The sequence below is a fragment of the Trichosurus vulpecula genome, chromosome 9, assembly GCF_011100635.1.
Source record: "Trichosurus vulpecula isolate mTriVul1 chromosome 9, mTriVul1.pri, whole genome shotgun sequence".
Classification (NCBI taxonomy): Eukaryota; Metazoa; Chordata; class Mammalia; order Diprotodontia; family Phalangeridae; genus Trichosurus; species Trichosurus vulpecula.
Window position 1 is genome coordinate 77,177,516 of NC_050581.1, and position 16,008 is coordinate 77,193,523.

The 16,008-nt window shown below is 44.4% G+C and overlaps 2 protein-coding genes across 2 annotated transcripts in view; one reads left to right on the forward strand and one right to left on the reverse strand.

The window, feature by feature from the left end:
• Positions 1 to 144: 144 nt before the first annotated feature.
• Positions 145 to 4,199, forward strand: DNASE1L2 (deoxyribonuclease 1 like 2). The gene is made up of 9 exons (XM_036739360.1): positions 145 to 173; positions 463 to 655; positions 807 to 895; positions 1,469 to 1,552; positions 2,222 to 2,322; positions 2,415 to 2,527; positions 2,797 to 2,951; positions 3,108 to 3,204; positions 4,111 to 4,199. The coding sequence occupies exons 1-9, from the start codon at positions 145 to 147 to the stop codon at positions 4,162 to 4,164; spliced, it is 915 nt and encodes a 304-aa protein (XP_036595255.1). The 3' UTR covers positions 4,165 to 4,199.
• Positions 4,200 to 5,829: 1,630 nt separating this feature from the next.
• ECI1 (enoyl-CoA delta isomerase 1) overlaps positions 5,830 to 16,008 on the reverse strand; it is a 31,803-nt gene continuing 21,624 nt past the window's right edge. Inside the window, exons 3-7 of the mRNA XM_036738849.1 lie at positions 15,831 to 15,958; positions 9,020 to 9,166; positions 7,936 to 8,057; positions 7,308 to 7,486; positions 5,830 to 6,614 (exon numbers count right to left, since the gene is read on the reverse strand). Coding sequence (XP_036594744.1) covers positions 6,448 to 6,614; positions 7,308 to 7,486; positions 7,936 to 8,057; positions 9,020 to 9,166; positions 15,831 to 15,958 — 743 coding nt within the window. The 3' untranslated portion in view covers positions 5,830 to 6,447. The remainder of the gene's footprint in view (positions 6,615 to 7,307; positions 7,487 to 7,935; positions 8,058 to 9,019; positions 9,167 to 15,830; positions 15,959 to 16,008) is intronic.

A 16,008-nucleotide genomic window follows, 5' to 3' on the forward strand; every position in this document is an offset into this window, starting at 1 on the left:
CCGATCCCAGCCTGACCTGAGTGCCTGAACAAACCTCAGACCCTAGGAACTTGGACTGACTAGGACTTGTGAAGCCCAGTGAAGACAGGAACCAGAACCAGGATCTTCGACGTTCTCCTGGACGCATAATCCCAACCTCTTCCTATGCAGAGCGGCTCCTGTTCCCGACTGGCGTGAGTCCTGTCCCCCTCTCACTTGAGATCTACTGGCCAGGGATCGGGGGACAGAGGTCAGGACGAGGTGGAGGAGAGCCACCGGCTTCCCCCTTCCGTCCGACTCCTCATTCTGAGGCTGGAAAATTGGGTGGGGAAAGGGAACCGGAACGGAGCCACCTACACACGAGTGCGAGGGTAAACGGTAGACGCATGTAGAGGTGTAGGAGTGCAAACGGGTAAGAGATATAAAAATGTGTCGTCGTGAGTGGGTAAGCGCGTTCACGCGCGTCCTCTCTGGATTCCGCAGCCGGCTTAGAGCGCGGACTATGCGCCTGCCCGGGGCGCTGCTGGCCGCACTGCTGCTTCTGCTCTGGCCCCAGGCACCTGCCCCAGCGGCCGCCGGCTCCCGCGCAGCCCGGTTCCGTGTGGGCGCCTTCAACATCCGCAGTTTCGGGGATAACAAAGTGGCAGATCCCGCCTGCGGCAGCTTCATAGCTCAGGTGCCAGGGCAGGGGCGGGACCCGGGCGCAGGTGTGGAGGGAGGGGGCGGGTGGGGCGGGGCTCGGAGGCCTGAGGGTCCCTGGGAGGCGGGGCTGGGAATCGAAGACCTGTGCTGTCCCTCCTGGGTGACCCCCTTGCCCATCCCCGAAGATCCTGGCGGAGTATGACGTGACCCTGGTTCAAGAGGTCAGAGACCCGGACCTGAGCGCCGTATCCGCGCTCCTGGAGGAGATCAACAGGTGCCTCCCGGGGACACGGACACGCAGGGACACACCCGAAGGTGGTGGGGGGGGAGAGAAAGAGAGAGAAGAGACAGAGACAGCGAGATTGAGAGATTCCTAGAGACTGGAGACTCGAGCTCTCCACGGTCCTGAGTCCGACCCCAGTAGAGGGTAGTTCTTAGCACTGATGCTAAGTCCCCCACGTCTGTCTCTCAGACACCTCTGGGCCGCAGCCGGCGCCAGGGCCTTTATGCCCCCCTAACCCTTACCTCCAGCCCTATACCTGGGTGGGATGAGTCACTGGGTTCGGAATGGTGCTTGGTGCCACGGGGGCGGAGGTCGGGGCTGGGGCTTCGGGTCGAACAAGAAAAGGTTGCCTGATTGCCCAAGGGAAGGGGACTCCTGGGGCGGGGGCAGGGGCGGTGCGTGATTGCCCAAGGCCTAGGGGGCTCGTTAGCACACACTCCCTCGGTTCCAGTTGGAGGTTGGGCTGGGGGGGGGGGCGGGCATTGAACGAGGGGAGCTCCCAGAGCCTCTGAGTCTTTGCCTCCCACCTGGGTGTGTGACTCCTCCCCACTTGTCTATTCCCAGCATATCAGAGTACACTTACAGCTACGTGACCAGCGAGCCACTGGGACGTGACAACTACAAAGAGATGTATCTGTTTGTCTACAGGTTCGAGGGCACTAAGGGATGGACTGGGGCAGGATAGGCTTCCACAGCCGGGCCTCAGACCCAGGGGAAAGCCAAAGGACTGGTCAGGGGTCGGGGATGGATCAGGAGGACAAGTTCAGATAGGGACTTAAGGATCAGAAAAGGTGCTTCAGCCAGGATGCTGTCAGCCAGTCAATAGGCATTTATTAAGATGCCTATGGGCATTGCTAGGCACTGAAGATACCAAGAAAGGCAAAAGGCAGTCCCTCATCTCTGGGGCCCTAATGGGGGAGATGACATGATAAACAACTATGTAAAAAAGAGATATACAGGATAAATTGGAGATAATCTCAGAGAAAAGGCACAAACATTTAAGGGAAATTAGGAAAGGCTTCTTATGGATGATGGAATTTTAGCTGAGACTTGAAGGAAGCCAGAGAAGCCAGGCGGTGGATATGAGGATGGAGAGTATTCCAGGCATGGGAATCAGCCAAGGAAAATGTCAGGAGTCTGGAAAAGGGGTGTCTAGTTTAAGGAACAGACAAGAGACCAGTGTCATGGGATTTCAGAGTATGTGGTGGGGGTCAAGGGAAGTAAGGTGTAAAAAGACTGGAGGAATGAGAGAGGAGGGGGAGGAGGAGTAAGAGAACTACCCTGATCACTGAGATTCCCCTACTTCACTTCCCCCAGGACAGAGACGCTTTCTGTGTTGGATAGCTACTGTTACCCTGACCCTGAAGATGTGTTCAGCAGAGAACCCTTCATTGTCAAGTTTTCATCTCCAAACACAGGTGAGGCCAGTCTGACACACGTTGACCACCCACACTCTAGCCTGCTTCAGCACTCTGGATTAACTTCTGTCTTCTCTGTACTGTCCCTACAGCTGTGAAGGAATTTGTCCTAGTGCCTCTGCATTCGGCCCCACACAATGCCGTGGCAGAGATTGATGCTCTGTATGATGTCTACTTGCATGTGATTGACAAGTGGGGGACTGATGTAAGACTGACATCTTCATCCATCTACCCATTCACACTGACCCCCAACCTCTCCCCAACCGCCTTCCCCATTCTTACCTACTTACCTAACTCTTCACTCCCCCTCATCTTTGTCCTCCCTACTACTTCCTCATAAGAGAGCTGATGAAGAGGGGTCAAAGAATGAGGGAGGTGAGGAGGAAGTAAGGAGTCCTGGGAAATGTTTCTATCTTGAAACAGGGCCAGGGCCACCCACACGCCCTCTTTATTATTGCTGATTGCTTTTTGCAGGACATCCTTTTCCTAGGTGACTTCAATGCAGACTGTAACTATGTCAAACAGCACGACTGGGCCAATATCAGGCTTCGAACTAGCGAGATTTTTAAGTGGCTTATACCTGATGATACTGACACCACTGTGGGGAATTCTGACTGTGCTTATGACAGGTAAAAGGTGCCAGTCCACTGGAAGAAGGTGGGAGACGGGCAGGCAGGCAGTGCCTGGGGAAGGGTCCCTTCCTGCCTTAGTGTTCTCTCTGGGTCCCAAGGGAGAGGTGGGCCCTTGGGGAGGGGGATGGTCATCACTGTCCCATCTGTGTACAGGATTGTGGTCTGTGGCTCTCGGCTGAGAAAATGCATCGCACCCAACTCAGCTACAGTGAACAACTTTCAGAAGTCCTTCAGCCTGGATCAGACTGCAGTAAGTGCAGGAAAGAAATCTGTTTTTCTACTGCTACTCACTTTTAAAAGGAGGGTCCTAGAAATGTTTTCATATCATCAGAGGTAGTTTTGTCCAGTGTTTGTGGACTTGGGCCATCCAAAGATCTTTCCTCAAAACCTTCCCATCTTGTATCTGGCCAGATTCCATTAGCATTTATGGAGTTGGTGGAGACCTGAAGTGGCCAACTAGTCCATCATGCTTCCGTTTCAGCATAACCTTTGAAGGTAGTTTCTCTACTGCCTGCCCTTGACTACAAACCACTTATGTGCAAGGCTTGGTGGTGGGGGGATGATGGCACACACATGAATTCCCTCCTAACTCCAAGCCCTCCTCTGCAGTTTTGCCCATTCCCTGTGGCTCTGACTTCTAGGAAACAATATTTAGAAAGTAAGTGCATATATTCAGAGCAGAATCCAAAAAGCCTGTCGGGTCATTATGTGCTGAAAAATTCTGTTTCCTGGCCACAGACTCATCTCCTGACCTGGCCAAAATTGAGACCTATGCCCTTCCCTAAACCACAGTTTCAGCATTCATATTGCAAACGTTCACCACCAGGAAGATCAGGCAGGGGTATAGATGGATTAAGGTCATTTTCATTAATCAATAATCGTTTCGAGTACTAAGGGAAAAAAATCAAACCAACTACTCTCTGGATAGAGTGTGGTCAGCGTCTCTCCCAAAGGGTACATTCCCTCTGGTGTAAAGAGAACACTCATCTTGTCATCTCTTGGCTGGAGGGCTTTGGGAAGGACTAAAGGCAAGTCACTCAACCTTGTTTAGCCCTGCCTGGAAAACCATCCAAGTGGTAACTGAGGTTTGAAAGGGTTAAAAAAAAAAAAAAGCTGAAGTTCAAAGAATAGCCTCTCTCTTCTTCCCTCCTTCCAGGCCTTAGCCATTAGTGACCATTTCCCTGTAGAAGTGACTCTGAAAACCCACTGATGCTCTCTAAGGACTGTCCAGGATGCTAGTCTTCAGCCTCTTTTGTCACATGCAACAGACAGCCTCACAGGACACCAAGGTGGGACAGCATTCCTGGACTCTCAAGGAGGAAGAGTCATCAGGTGCCACAGATGTTTTCCTTTTTCAAGACTGGAGATTTTCAGGACCCAACACTTTAAACTGGTTCAATCCCTGAGTCCTGAAACAGTTCTAGCGGCCTTGAAGCACATGTTGCCAGCTCCAACGACAGTCCAATCCCTTTTCCTTTCCCTGACACCACCAAATGCGTTCTGCTGGGAACTCACTCAGCCTAACAGATGCGGAATTCAGTCTAAGCTTCTTCAGGGGTTTTCTATGGATGTTGACAACCAGCAAAAGCCATGGACAAGATAATTAGAATGGGAAAGTCCAGATACAGTCTTGGCGCAAGGTCAACAACTCTGATTTTGGATGGAATGAATTCATTTCCTAGTTTTCTATTCCCTGAGCCCGTTTTCTGCAATGCCTCTTCACATCCTTCACTTTACTCTCCAGAAGGAGCTGGAGAATAGGCTGCTGCCACCTGCTCTTTTTTGCATGTTGGGCTCAGGGCTACTAGTTAACACATTTTGGTCAGCATTTTGTAGGCCAGGACAGCACCTAGCTCTTCTTTACTTTACCTGCTAAGAGTCTTTATTCTCAATGTCCAGTAAAAACCCACTTTGGAGAAAACAACTTTCTGACCACCTGTCTATTTGAAAAACAGGAAGATGTCACTTTTAACTGGTGTACTGTCCACAAAATGCTACTCATAGATACTAAACATTTGGCTTTCCACTGAGCCAGGAGAGGCCCAAGATCCTACATCTCCACCACTCAGTCACTCCTAGGTTGGTTTTTAAATAACAAAGCTTACATTTTGTGCTTTGCTGCTTTTCATATCCATGGTTTCACTAGCTGTAAAAGCCATGTGAGTTATGTAGCAGAGGGACCATTCTTTCTATCGGACAGATAAAGAAACTGAGGTCCAGAAGTTAAGGGGCTCACTCCCAAACAATTGTGCCTTGCATGTTTATAGTCCTTTTCCATTTATGATTTCATTCAACTTTCCTAAAAACATACCTGTTCTGAAGAACTTCACAAATAAGTTGAGTACTACATCTCCAAGAGTCTGGAAGACTCGGGTCCTCCAGTAGTACACAGTGAACGTGTAGTCATGGGCAAGTCATTTTATCTCTGAGAGTCCCAAGGCCCTTTCCCTGCATAGCTGGTGGAGGAAGTGTTCACACAGGTTTGGCTCCTTCCTTTCTACACCTCCAAAATTATGTTCCATTCAGGAACCTCATTATGGCACCCAAAGGATTAGAATGACAAACTCATGCCTCATGATTTAGCCTAAAAATATCTAGAGTGAGGAAGGAACTTTCTACACAATTAACAGACGCCTATCTGAAAGTTTGGATTTTGCTCCTGACATGTCAACCTTTGGCACCCACATGAGTAGGATTTGGAAATAATTATGAAGAATACGTAACTGACTGTTCCAGGAGAAAATGGGCTTTGGACAGTGAAGCTCTTTGAGAATGAGTTAAGAGAAGCATTTATAATCTTGCAAGAAATGAGTATTGTGAAGGTTTCATCATCCCTTTTTCTCTTCCCCATTCCAATGATAAATGAACAAACAACAATCCTGAAAAGTTCTTTATTTGAAAAGTCTTATTGGTAAAGAAAACATGCTTCCACCCTGAGTATATACAGGGGGAATAGGGAAGTGCTCCTTGCAGCTCACTGGTTACCTGGGGAACTGCTTCTCTCACCACTAGCAACCAGGCAGCCCTGAGGCTGGGGAGCAAAAAAAAATCTTAGGACTTTTATTCACAATTCTCGACTTTGAGCAAAGGAGGGCCCTTAGCAAGGGAGTTTTATTTCCAGTAAGCCCACTACTCATGATTCCCAGGTAAAGTGCTGCTCAGGAACACAAGACTTCCTTTCCACATCATCAGCCAAGTTTCTTCAGAACCTACCCAAGCACCTTCTAGGTGTATGTGGGGTGGGGTGGGGTGAGGGTGAGAGGACAAAAAGCACTGATGGGAAGAGAGGAAGGATACCTTTGGGATATCAGGATAAAGGGGACAGATCTTCTGAAAGATCAACAAACTAAGAACAAATAATTAAATTTAATTTTATCTTGAAAGATATTTTGATCTAAAAACCTACAGCTACCCAAAGAAAGGCCTATAGGGTTTGCACATGGCTTTGCTTCAGTGTCCCCAGCTACACGTCCTGTGTCAGGAGCCTGAACCTTTACTCTTTCCGTTGTTTAAGCATCTTTAAATACATATGCAGAGACTTCTGGATGGAGTCTTTGGATATAAAGCTCACAAAGTTCTGAATATCTGCTTCTCGTTGTTTCAACAGCCGAAGGGCAGTAGGTTTTCTCATCATGGTTTTGGTAAGCTGCCGAGCATGGGCTAAAAACAGGGTTAACACGTTATTAATTTCTAGGTCACTAAGAGTCAAACCACTTAAATCACAACCTGGATTCACAGAAATGCATTCCTACAAATGTATCCTAACTTATGATGCTTTAATCAACTTTATTTTGTAATAAGGTTAAGACCTAGCCAAATGACATCATAAAGTCCTATCCCATTTCCCAACACTATTAGATAACTGGCTTAGCTCCTGTTTCCCTCCAGTTGTAAAAGGAAGCCCTCTTCCCTAGGTGACCCTGATGACCTCCCTACCCCAGGCATGATCCTGACTTCTGCTGCCACACTCTGTATTTCAAGTTGGATCTTTTCTGGGAAGTCTAGACTCCCTTTCCCAATCCCTCACACCTCAGTCTGATTCCTTCCTTGCCCATGTCAGTTCAGTGCTTTTGGTTTCCCCCCACTTCCAATTAGCTGTTTCTGTGGAACTTCCCTCATAATCTTGTTTCCTTTAATGTGTTTTTCTGGGACAAAACAACTCAAAGCTTCAAATACAGCAGTATAATCCAACACCTTTCTCTTTACCAACAAAGTTTTCTCCTTTGTGATAGGTAGTTTTTAACAAAAGGAGGGAAAAAACCCAAATTCACCAGAAGAAACAGTCCAAAGGGCTCTCTGCCTCCATAACCAATCCCCTCTTTTAATTTAGTCCAAGCAGAGGCATCTTCTCACCTGGAACTGTCAGCCACTCAGACGCCACACTGAGAGCTGTGCTCTGCACCTTGTCTTCTGGCACTATCTGATCCACAAAGCCTATTTTGAGGGCATCAGCAGGAGAGAAGAGCAACCCCCGCTGAAGGGCACTCTCTGCAGCTCTGTTCCCAATGGTGTTTATAAGGGTATCTTTAAACCTAGAATTAACCACACACACACACACACACACACACAAAACCCTCAGTTAAAGCTTGTGTAGAAGGAATGAGCATAGACCAGGGGTAGGGAACCTGTAGCCTCGAGGCCACATGTGGCTATCTAGGTCCTCAGGTGCGGCCTTTGGACTGCATCCAAGTTTTACAGACCAAATCCTTTCACTAAGGGAATTTGTTCTGTGAAGTTTGGATTCAGTGAAAGGGCTACACTTGAGGACCTAGAGGGCCACATGTGGTCTCGAGGCTGTAGGTTCCCCACCCCTGGCATAGACTATCAGCACTTTTAAAAATACAAGGATCTAGTTCTGACAATGAGGTGACAGACTGACTCCAAAAAAAGGAAAGCAAAAGCTTCCTTTTCAAGGTGATATACCCAGAAGGGCAGAAGAAAAAAGCCTGCCGGAAAAGGGTTATGATGGGGTCAGCCTTACCAGAAGGGCGCCACAATGCCCAGCTGCGTTTCATTCAGACCGATGGTATACTTGGGATTGTCGGCCATGACTCGGTAGTCAGAAGCTAAGGCCATTAGGCAGCCTCCAGCAGGGCTGGATCCCTAGAAACCAAAGCAAATGCTGATTTTAGGCAGTCTTGTTATCCCATCCAGTAGACTCTCAGAGTCAATGCACAAATCAGCAGATTCAGTGCTGGAAGACTGCTGCCACTTGAAGTAGAAAAGGATAAAAAACCAGTAAGACATAGTAGTTTTGTTCTTTCTTAGCTTCCCAAGGTTTTAATGACAGATAAGAGGGTGTGGAAAATCCTAGGAATGTTTCTGTGGGTCAACTGATTTCTCATTAGGAAGGAAGCATTTATAGAATTTATAAAATGTCAGTGTTTTAGAGCCATTTGTAACTGGTTTAAATGGTCCTACATTAGAGGCAGCCATGATGCAGCGGCAGGATTCTATGGTTTGAGTGACAGGACATAGGCTATGAGTTTGGAAACTTCTCTCTCTGTCTCTGGGCCTCAGTTTCCTGAACTTTAAAATGAGGGGGATGGGTTAGAGCTGCCAGACAATCACTAAAGTTCCTTCTAGATCTAAATTCTGTAATCCCTGAGCTCTCAATGGAACCACGCAGGAGCTGCCTGAACTCTAACTAAAGTGCGCAGCCAGAACAGCAAGAACACGATGTTCATCTCCAAAGCCTAAGTCCAAGCAGCCAACCTGAGCTTCTTCCGTCTCTAGCTTCTGCTGCTGTTGTTTCATTGTTTTGGTCATATGTGACTCTCTGTGACCCCAAGTTTGGGGTGCCATTCCCTTCTCCGACTCATTTTACAGATGAGGAAACTGAGGCAAACAGGGTGAAGTGACTTGCCCAGGGTCACAGAGCAGCTAGTAAGCATCTGACTGAGGACAGATTTTAAGCCAGAAGAGGAGTCTTCCCGACTCCAGGCCCAGCGTGCTACGCACCATGGCGCCACCTAGCGGCCCTCGTTTTCTACCTGGATGCTTCAAAAAATAAAAAGCAATTTACAAGCCAGTTTCCTTTGAAATCAGACAAAAAGGCAACTTGCATTGATCGCTGCTACCACCACCATGTTGGACTCATACAGCTTCAGCCACAGCTCTTGTACTGCTCTCCAATACTCAGCGTAGTGTGCTTCATTCTTTCCACACATTTCAGTAATATCCAGGCCAGCAGAGAAGACTCTGGGGTTGCTCTGAAGTAATAAAAAACGACCAATCAATTAACGTGCATTTATTAAGCACCTACTATGTGCAAGGCACTGGGGATATGACAAAAATGAAACCCTCCCTATTCTCAGTCTGTGAGGGAAGATAACATGTATATGCAAGTATACCCAAAACATACACAAAATTATATCATTTGGGGGAGAGAAGTCAGTGCTTGAGCCAAACTTGGAAGGAAGCTAGGAATTCTAAGGGGCAGCAGAGGCAAAGAGAGAGGGTATTCTAGGCATGAGGGGACAGTCAATGCAAAGGCACTGAGAATGGACTTGGGATGGACCACGGAGTATGTGAAGGGGGCATAAAGTGCAATAATCCTAGAAACTTATGTTAGACCCAGGCTGAACCCAGTGGCTTTAAATACCAAACAAAGGAATTTGCCTTTGATTTCAGAGATAACAAGAGTTTACCGAGCAAAAGACTGACTTGATCAGATCTGTGCTTTAGGAATATCCAATGGCAAAAATGTGGAGGAAGGATCAGGAAAAGGAGAGACTGAGAGGCAAGGAAACCAATTAAGAGGCTATTTCAATAATACAGGGGACAGATGATAAAAGCCTCGAAGCTGTGTAAGTCTTGGAAGGAGGAGACGGAGTGAAGAGATATAGTAGAATAGAATTAGGGAGGCTTTACAACAGATTGGCTCTAATATCTTGAACACTCAATCTTTACCAAGAACCATTCATTCTTTAAAGACCTTATTTTTTTCCTTTTGGAGGCACCTGAGGTTAACTAATTTGCCCAGGTCACATAGCTAATACGTGCCTGAGGTTGGATTTGAACTCAGGCCCTCCTGACTCCAGGGCCAGTGCTCTATGCAATATCTTTATTTTTTTTCAAACATACACAGGTGATAATTGTTATTTTTTTATTTCAAGTAAGCAAGTAAATTCTGTCTTTTTAAATGTATTTAACCAATTATAATTCATTTTCATTCAGAATTAAAACAAGTAAAATGAGTTTTTTGGTAAAAGCCTCCATTAGACTCAGTTTATCATTTCCATGTTTTTCTAGCTTTTTCCGATTTGGAGATTAATTCTTAAGCTGTAAAGGATGGAATAAACATGGTTAAGAGGTAAGCATATCTATGTGCTTTTACCTATCTTTTAAAAATGATTTCAACTATGCCCAAAAGGCTATAAAGCCATGCATACTCTTTGACCTAGCAATACCACTACTAGGTCTGTATCCCAAAAAAGATAAAAAATAAAAAGGACCTTTATGTACAAAAATATTTATAGCAGTTCATTTCTGGGGCAAAGAATTAGAAATTGAAAGGATACCCATCAACTGGGGAATGGCTTAACAAGTTGTGGTATGTAATTATTATGGAATACTATTGTACTATAAGAAATGACAAGCAGAATGCTCTCAGAAAAACCTGGAAAGACCCGCGTGGGCTGATGCAAAATGAAATGTATGGTGTGTGAAATAACAGCAATATTGTATGATTATCAGCTGTGAATGACTTAGCTATTCTCAGCAATACGATGACCCAAGACAATTCTGAAGGACTTATGATGAAAAATGCTATCTATCCCCATTGAAAGAACTGATGGTGTCTGAATACAGACTGAAGCATACTTTTTTAAACTTTATTTTGAGTTTTTTTTTGTCTGTTTTCTTTCACAATATGACTATTAGGGATACGTTTTGCATACTACACATGTATAACTTATATCGAACTGTTTGCCTTCTCAATTGGGGGTGAGGTGGGAAGGGAAGGATTTTGGAATTCAAAGTTTTAAAAACAAATGTTGAGAATTGCTTCTACATGTAACTGGGGAAAAATAAAATACTAAATAAATAAAATTAAATTTAAAAAATGATTTCACATTTCCTAGACCAGAATAAAATTAGTTGCTCCATGGTAATGTTCAAATGTCCCAAGTTACTGAAGAAAAAAAACCCCATACACATTGAGCATAATTTTTCAGGCAAAGAGATGGACATTCAATGAAATAAGGGAATTCCAGACCTTCCTGATGAGAAGGCCGGAGTCAATGGAAAATTTGATCTTCAAACTCAAGAGAGAAACAAAAAGGTAAACAAGGAGAAAAAAAACCTCATCATTCAATAAGAGCAAATTGTTTACCTCCTTATATAGGATTATATTGTTTCATATGTTATATATTTGTCAATCTTGAGAAAGGTACAGTTGTGACAATTAAAAGGGATATGCATAGGCAGAGGGCATCAGTATAAATTAACTGATGTGATGATAAAAAACATACTTAAGATGTGATTGTTTAACTTCTGTCAGTGATCTCCAAGGAACAGCAAGAGTATGGGAGTAAGGTGGGGTAGAAGATTGGACATGGGCAAATGTTTTCCCTTTTACTCCCTCCACTTCCCCTTCCCCAAGATGGTGTGCAGTCTGATAATAGGCTGTACTTGTACAATCATATTAAACATATTTCCACAACAGTCATGTTGTAAAGAAGAATGAGAACCAAAGGGAAAAACCATGAGAAAAAAGGAAAAAAAGACAGAGAAAATAGTATGCTTCGATCTGCATTCAGACTCCGTGGTTCTTTCTCTGGATGTTGACAGCATTTTCCATTACGAATTTTTTGGAATTGTCTTAGATCCTTGTATTGCTGAGAAGAGTTAGAAAGTTGCTTATGTTAAAGCAACATCTGACCCCTTGTTACTACTGCCAATCTGCCCTAGTCCAACATGTTACTTGTAATCAGAAAGGAAGTCTAATCTTTCTTTGACAAGACAGTTCTTTAAGTCTTTGAAGTCAACTATCATGTCTTCCTCCCTTTTCTCTGCTTCAAGTCTTCTCTTTTCAACGAGAGATTTCAATTGTTGGCATGCAGCCAAAGCTTCAGGCGTTGTAGATCCTTTTCTATCAAAACTTCTTAAATTCACTATTATATACTTTAGTGAATTTATCTCTGAACAATTCAAAAGTAAGTATAATAACAAATGGATTTGAGAATAACAAATAAAATAAACTGATATTAATTCTAGGTTAACTATCAGAGAACTGTAAAACTACTTCTTTAAAGGTTATTACACAAAGCTAAGAGCGATAGCTGACATGTCAAATGACACAACGATCAGCTGGTAACAACCAATGTGATAAAACAAAATTAACAGAGGTAAGTGTAGTCATGCACACAACTACAGTATAGGAAAGACTTGGCTTTCAAAAGCAGTTCTACTGCTCTTTTCACTACTTTTCATGAGAGAGCTGTCAGTATAAAGACTATAGTCTTGTGTCTTCTATAGAGACCTAATTATTAAAGTCCACATTTGGCCATGTTGTATTGCTGGCCTATTAGGGATTTTTCTGAAACCTCCTGAGAGTCAAGGAATACCCGAAATCTAATTAATTGTGTGTAATGTGTTCATCATGAGGTAATGCCATAAGAAAATAGTGGTGGCTTGCGTGGATGTTGGAACAAAAGACAGCCAAGGAATAAGAGTGCTTGGGATGTTTCTGATGGGATTGTCCACAAGACACCTCCATTCTACTCTCAGCTCTATGTGCTAAGGTCCCCCAATCCTCCACATCCACAGGCTAACAGAGAAGTCTTTTATTGGCTTTCTGAATGGATATTCTTGCAACAGAGTGTGATGACTGTGATGACATCTGGTGTCTTCAGCACCATCAAGGAAACTGGCCTGTTGTTTTATTAATCACTCCTGTGAGTTGGGTGATGTGAGAAAGTTCTCCAGCCTCATGCCTTGTAGATGAACTGGTCAAATAGAATCCCTCGGTCTGCAAAGCTTAGTAGAAGACTCTCAAGCTGAAGTGACCTGACAACTGTTAGTCAGCAAGTTATTTTAAGCACCTATTATGTACCACACACTGGACAAAGTACAAAGGATACAAAGAAAGGCAAAAAACAAACAGTCCTTGCTCTCAGGGAGCTCTCTACTCAATGATGGAGACAACGTACAAACAACTGTATACAAATGAGATATATACAGGACACAATGGAGATACTCTCAGAGGGAAGGCAGTAAGATTAGGTAGAACTGGGAAAAGCTTCTCATGGAAGGTGGGAGCTTAGTTGAGCCTTGAAGAAGCCAGGAGGTGGAAATGAGGAGGGAAAGCGCTCCAGGAATGGGGGATAGTCAGTGAAATGCAGAGTCAGGAGATGGATTATCTAGTTGGAGGAACTACAAGGAGGCCAGTGTCACTGGATTGCAGAGTACAGGATGGGGAGTAAGAGGAAAGAAGGCTGGAAAGACAGGAAGGGCTTTAAGAACCAAACAGAAGATTATTTCATGTTTGATCCTGGAGGTAACAGGGAACCACTGGAATTCACTGAATAGGAGGGGTGATGGGGACAGATCTGAGCTTCAGGAGGATCAGTGTGATAGCTGAGTGGTGGAGGGACTGGAGTGGGGAAAGATCTGAGGCAGAGAGAGGAACCAGAAAGCTACTGTAGTTTAAGGGTGAGGTGATGAGGGCCTGCACCATGGTGGCAGGGTCAGAATAGAAGACAGGGCAGATAGAAGAGATTTCAGATAGAGATTTCAGGGCTTACTAAATGATTGGATGGGGGCGGTGAGAGTGAAGAGTTGAGAATAACTTGCAGGTTGCAAACTTGAAGGACCAGGAGGATGGTGGACAGTAACAAGGAAGTTAAGAGAGAAGAAGGCTTGGCCGGGGCGGGGGGGGGGGGGCGGCGGGGGAGAGGTAATGAGCTCAGTTTTGGACACTGAGTTTAAGATGTCTACAGGACATTCAGCTGGAGATGTCCAATAGTTAGAGATGAATGACTGGAGGTCAGGAGATCAGGGCTGGATAAACAGATCTGTGCATCATCTGCATAGAGATGAGATCACCAATGAAGCACTATAGAAGGGAGGAGAGAAGGTGGCCCAGGACAGAGCTTCGGGGGAAATCTATGGTTAGCCATGGAAACCTATAACCTGGATGAAGATCCAACAAAGGAGACTGAGAAGGAGCAACCAGAGGGATAGGAGGAGAACCAGGAGAGAGTAACATCATGAAAACCTAGAGGGAAGAGCACAGTCTGTCGGTCAGTCAACAAGCATTTATTAAGCACCTATTATGGGCCAGTCACTGTGTGGGGGATATAAAGTAAAACACACACACACACACACACACACACACACACACACACACACACAAGCCCAGAGTCCCTGTTCTTAAGGATCCTACAGTCTAATGAAGAAAACAACATGCAAACTATGTACAAACAAGATTTATACAGGATAAACTGGTGATAATCACAGAGGGAAGGCACTAGCATTACAGGGGATTGAGAAAAGTTTCTTTCCAGTCGGGGGCATAAGTGAAAGTACACACTGGTGCTGGAAAGGGTGGCCAGAGAAGCTGTGTCATCAGAAGGGAACCTAGTCTTAGTAAGAACAAGACGACAGAAGAAATAAGAAAACAAAAAGTTTAAGATGAAAATGTTTGTTACCTATGGTGCAGGCATTCCAAAGAGCACAGTGGAAGGGGTAGATAGCTTTAGAGTGGGAAACTGGTGAGGGTGGGGTTGAGGATATAGGAATAAGTGAGTGGTCAGTGCGGGATTTGAGAAGGGGTTTGGACAGAGGATCACTGGGAAGGAGAAGACATAATTGAGTAGGAGTATGTTAAAACACTGAGAAATGAGTTCAGGGAGGTTATCATCACCCCTAAGGGTTGTGTCTCTGGGTGAGTCCTACCAGAGTGTCAGGGAGTAGGATCATTTCTCTCTTTAACTCTCCTTCCCTAGATTTTTCATTATCAATTGCTTCACAAAGAAGAAACCTTGCATATGTTCTTAAGTATTTTCACATTTGTCTTTTCTTCTGTTCATTTTGCCAGTCTTCCCTATTAGACTGTGAGTTCATCGAGGACAAGTTATTCATCTGCTACTTCCTTTCTACCTCCCTACAATGAATCTAATACAATAATTATATATATGCGTATGTATATATATATGTATATATATGTGTGTGTGTGTATACATATATATGTGCATATATATGTACACACATATACTTACATAGAGTGCATGCTAAATGAATAAACAGATTTGCCTGGTATCTTGTGCTTTACTGATGGTTTGTTTAAAATTTTTCCCACACATCTTTGCTACAAGTTATCATGCCCAGGAAAACGAATCAGTAAGAATTTACTAACCACCTATCTGTGCTAGCACTGGGATTCCAAGACAAAAGTGAGCCAAATCCCCAACCACAAGGAGGTTGTATTCTACTTGAGGGGCAGTGCCATTTACCATCTGAAGAACCACCAGAAGTATTTTCAGGAGCTCTTGAGGTTAAATTCCAATAATACTTTCCTCCTCTCATTTACTCTACCACTCTAAAACTTCTGATACAATGGATCATTCCAAAATTATGACTCTCATCCTATTAAACTTGACTCATCTCTTGTATTTTTGGCTGTCCTCCAATGGCTAACAGGCCCACAAAAGAATGCCAGACTGACTCTTCTCACTAACCTCCAGAATCCTCAACAGAATAACCTATTCTCCTGGATTTCATTATTATCATGACAGTAATCCCCTTGTTTTCCTATGTGGAAAATTTTGGCTTTTGAATTGAACAAATGATAGATTTGCATGTTACCTAAAAAACACAGAGCCTGAGGGAAAATGAAAGCAATGGTAAATCGAAATTAAATACAATACATACGGATGTTAAGATGACACCTTTGCAACTTTTATCATTTTCCAGTTTCTCCCAGCTTATTGCAAATTCTGTTAGTAATTCCAGACTTAAGCTGTTCACTGGGGGATTCTTCAACTTCACTGTAGCAATCCCTAGTTCACAAATGCAAAACGGAAAAGTTACCACTCTGAATGCAAAAGAG

What these genes read in the sequence shown, in the direction of transcription:
- DNASE1L2 (XM_036739360.1), top strand. Translation starts at nt 145, where the DNA reads ATGCAGAGCGGCTCCTGTTCCCGACTGGC. An exon ending in GTTTTCATCTCCAAACACAG is followed by an intron (nt 2,323 to 2,414) that starts GTGAGGCCAGTC and finishes CTGTCCCTACAG; the next exon opens with CTGTGAAGGAATTTGTCCTA. An exon ending in TTGACAAGTGGGGGACTGAT is followed by an intron (nt 2,528 to 2,796) that starts GTAAGACTGACA and finishes TGCTTTTTGCAG; the next exon opens with GACATCCTTTTCCTAGGTGA.